The following is a 3,930-nucleotide window of genomic DNA, read 5'->3' as shown; positions in this document are numbered from 1 at the left end:
TGTAAGTTGTAACTTGTAAGTACTTCTGTAGCCGTGGTGATTTCTTTGAAAACACTGTATGAAAGAGAAACTTCCTGGAAAGTAATGGGGTTTCGTTTAAATTGGGAGAATTTTCTGACTGAACAGAATAAGCAGTGAAACGAAGCTTAGAATATCCTGAAATATTTTTGGCTTAGGGTAACACCGTGGCTGGAAGAAAGTGCTTTTGAGTTGGGCCACTTTGCAGAAGTCTCGGCTGAAGCTGGATATCTAAATCATTTGTTCCTAAAGAAGAATTTAGAACTGTTCTGAAATAGGTTTCTCAGTGTAAGGAATTAGTTTGAAAGTTCTGATAAGAAATGTTTGGTTAAAATCTGAAAGAGTTATTAAAAGCTGAAAATGTCTAAGCTTAGTTGTATGAAGACTCAAGAAAGAGATTATCAGATTTTCCAGACAGGGAGTGGAATCCACAGATAAGCCCCATGGATATGATAGAGAAGGAAATTCTCTCTGGTGTGAGTACTGTAAAGGAGTGCTGTTGGGATTAATGGGATTGTAATTTTCTGTGTGTTTTGAAATCTTTCAAACTTGTGATATATTTAGTTTAACTACCATAAGAATGTTGTACACATAATAACCCCTTAATCAGGGGTTATAATAAACAAAGTCTTACGTCACACATACTGTTAAATGTCATTGTGCCATCCGCTTTACTTTGTAAGGCTCTGTTGTCTTTGCAAAATGACCTTTTTAAACTGACTGCTTTATTGTGGCTGTGTTTCATCTGACAGATTTGTGCAGTCTGCTTGGAGGAGTTTAAACCGAAGGATGAGCTTGGGATCTGTCCATGTAAACATGCATTTCACAGAAAGTGAGTATAGTGGAGATTGTGCAGCAGAGTGAGATGTGCACATTGTGGTGCATTTTGCCTTAAAATTCAATGATTCCAAGAAACTAATATTTCTGGAAACTGAGACTTTGACCTTTATTTTTCTGGGCATTAATAAGTGGCCTGGTTAATGTCACAGTCTTGGAATGAGGGGTCAGCCATTCAGGACTGAAATGCGATACATTTCTTCACTTAAAGATTACAATTCTTTGGAATTCTGCACATCACAGAGTTCTGGGTGTCATTGAATATAGTCAAATGTCAGTAATTTTTTGGATATTCAGAGAATTTGGGAATATTGCAGGAAGGTAAGACTGACGGAAAGATCAGCTGTGATCTTGTTGAATGGCAGAGCAAGCATGAAGGCTAAAAGTTTACTCCTGATTTTATTTTTATATTCTTATAAAATTAGTCTAAATTGAACAGTAAATTCATAAAATCCCTACAGTGAGGAAGCAGGCCATTCAGCCCATCGGGTCCATGTTGATCCTCAGAAGAGCATCCCACCAAGATCCACTCCCCTACACTATCCCTGCATCTCCTGTGACTGGCCCACCTAATCTACACATCCCTGGGCACTATGGGCAATGTAGCATGGCAAATCCATCTAACCTGCACATCTTTGGACCGTGGGAGGAAACTGAAGCACCCGGAGGAAACCCACGCCATCACGGGGAGACTTCACAAAGACACTCAAACCCAGGCCTCTTGTGCTCTGAGGCACCAGTGCTAACCACTGAGCTACTGTGCGACCCTATTACTGCTGTATGAGGCTGGTGGGACAGAGGAAGAAGGGACTTTCCTAAACATCTAATTGTACAAAATGTGATATAACATGGGAAAGTGTTGTATTCCCAATGACTGATACCTCTTATTGCTTTCATGAGAATAAGTGACACCAAAAATACAGAGCCCAGGGAATTGAGAAATAAATGTGTTTTCCTTTCTGTTTCTCTCTTTCATAGGTGTCTGATCAAATGGCTCGAAGTAAGGAAGGTTTGTCCACTCTGTAATACGCCTGTCCTCCAAAATAACCAAGAGCAGGGAGCCATGAGTGGGACAGACAACTTAGTGTAGCACACGCTGCTCGCATTTCAACTCAAGAGAAAGGATTTTCTTTTTTGTATCATCATTATTTTTGTTTATTTGTTGTTTCATTTTTCCCGTGTTTGTAGTGGAGCCGATTCACAAGGTGGTGATCCTGCGGACCTACACCCGAGTGTGTGGTTAATGGCGCGCCACGACTCACCGCGAGGGGACCGGAGAGTCTCGAACACCAAAGCACTTTTTTTTGTTGCTGGGTCTACCAGGAGGTGCTGCTGGACCTGTCAGTATAACACAGAGGCCAAGCTGACTTGAGTTACACACAAAGGAGCACTTTACAATGACTCATTCTCCTCCCCTTTTTGAACTGTCACAGGTACCAAGCATGGAGGTGGGAGGTGTGTATTGCATGGGGTTTTCTTAAAGTTATGTCAGATTGAGCATTCGGGTGGCAAAAAGTGCTGTGTCAGCATTTTAAGGAATAAGCAAACAAAGGGAACAGACTCAGGCCTTTTCAAAGTGGAAGCTTAGAGCTCATGACGCTATGTAAAGCAGCCAACCCTGAGGCAGGACTTCTCAAAGATTTCATGCTTAAACCCAAGTTATGAAATTGCCAAAAAAAAAGTGTCTAAAGGGCTCTCACTCCTATTTCAGATTAGATCTGAGGTTTTACTGTGAATGATAACGGTCACCGCCCTTTGTTCCTCAGCCAGAGCCTCTTGGCATTAAACCATGTGAACAATACATCAATATATTTGATGATGAGGCACTTTCTTTGTCGGGTGGGGAGGTTGGAAAAGCGGTCAAACTCTGTACCAGACACTATACATATGGCTGTAGGAGTGGGAGCTCTTTGGGACAATCCCCTTAGTTAAGAGATAAATTCATTTTCCTTTTTTTTAAAGAAAAGCATTATTAAGAGCATTTTGTACGAAGGATTAATTATCGCAGAGTTTTCAAACACTTTGAGCCTTTGTAAACTCTTTCTGCGGTTGGTCAGGAACTGAGATATGTTGGGAGCTCATTCAATCAAATACCCCTCAGGCAGCTGAGCAGAGCACAGTGGTGTTAATTAGAGAGTCGCTGGGAGTGGAAATGGACAGCAACTCTCACCTTTCAAACAATTATCTCATTTATGGCACATGGCCAATGGTGTAGTCAACAGTGAGATCCTGTACAAACGAAGAAATAATTTAATGTTTAAAAAAAAATAAGTAACGCTTTAAAGAAAACAACAAACAAGGAATTTGGGTAAGAAAGGAGAAGTGAGAAAAATGCGCAGGTTGACAAAGGAATGAGATGGAGGTGGCTAGAGAGCAAGGAGAGTTGCTGGAAAAACCTAAAATTGTCTGCAACTAAACTCATTTACAGCCCAGGATTAGCACTGAAACCTCTCATCTGTATTGGGAGAAGAGGTAGCACTGGGATGTGTACCAGTACAACTAATGAGAGCCTTTGTGGACCCTTTTCTAATTCTTTGAAATTTGTGTCATAGGTAGACAAGGCAGTTAAGAAGGCATTCAGCACGCTTGTCTTCATTGCTCAGACCTTTGAGTATAAGAGTTGGAACGTCATGTTGAGGTTTTACAGGACTTTGCTGAGGCTTCTTCTGAAGTACTGTGCACAGACTTGGTTACCCTGTTATAAGAAAGATATTACTAAATTGGAGAGGGTTCTGAAAAGATTTCCCCAAATGTTGCCGGAAATGGAGAGTTTGAGATATAAAAACAGATTGGAAATGCTCGGACTTTTTAGCTGTGGTGTAGGAGGTTGAGGAGTGACCTTTTTGAGGTTTATAAAATCATGAGGGGTGTAGATAAGGTGAATAGCGGGGGTCTTTTCTCTAAGATGGCAGAGTTCAAAACTCGGGGGCATATTTTTAAGGTGAGAAGAGAAAAGATTTTAAAAGGACACAAGAGGCAACGTTTTTACACGGAATGGTTCATGTGTTGAATGAACTGCCAAGAGAAGGTGGTGGATGCAGGTAGTTATAACGTTGAAAAGACATTTGGATAGGT

At 41.0% G+C, this 3,930-nt stretch overlaps 1 protein-coding gene across 1 annotated transcript in view; it reads left to right on the top strand.

Annotated features, from left to right (window-relative positions):
* Nucleotides 1-3,481, top strand: part of LOC109916935 (RING finger protein 24) — a gene marked incomplete at its 5' end in the record, with an annotated part of 34,570 nt that extends 31,089 nt beyond the window's left edge. Inside the window, 2 exons of the mRNA XM_048621498.1 lie at nucleotides 771-850; nucleotides 1,834-3,481. Of these exons, the coding sequence (XP_048477455.1) occupies nucleotides 771-850; nucleotides 1,834-1,945 (192 nt within the window). The remainder of the gene's footprint in view (nucleotides 1-770; nucleotides 851-1,833) is intronic.
* Nucleotides 3,482-3,930: the final 449 nt, after the last annotated feature.

Source organism: Rhincodon typus, unplaced genomic scaffold (genome assembly GCF_021869965.1).
Source record: "Rhincodon typus isolate 14 unplaced genomic scaffold, sRhiTyp1.1 hic_rhity00000716, whole genome shotgun sequence".
NCBI lineage: Eukaryota > Metazoa > Chordata > Chondrichthyes > Orectolobiformes > Rhincodontidae > Rhincodon > Rhincodon typus.
This window is presented reverse-complemented; position numbering and strand designations above follow the sequence as displayed.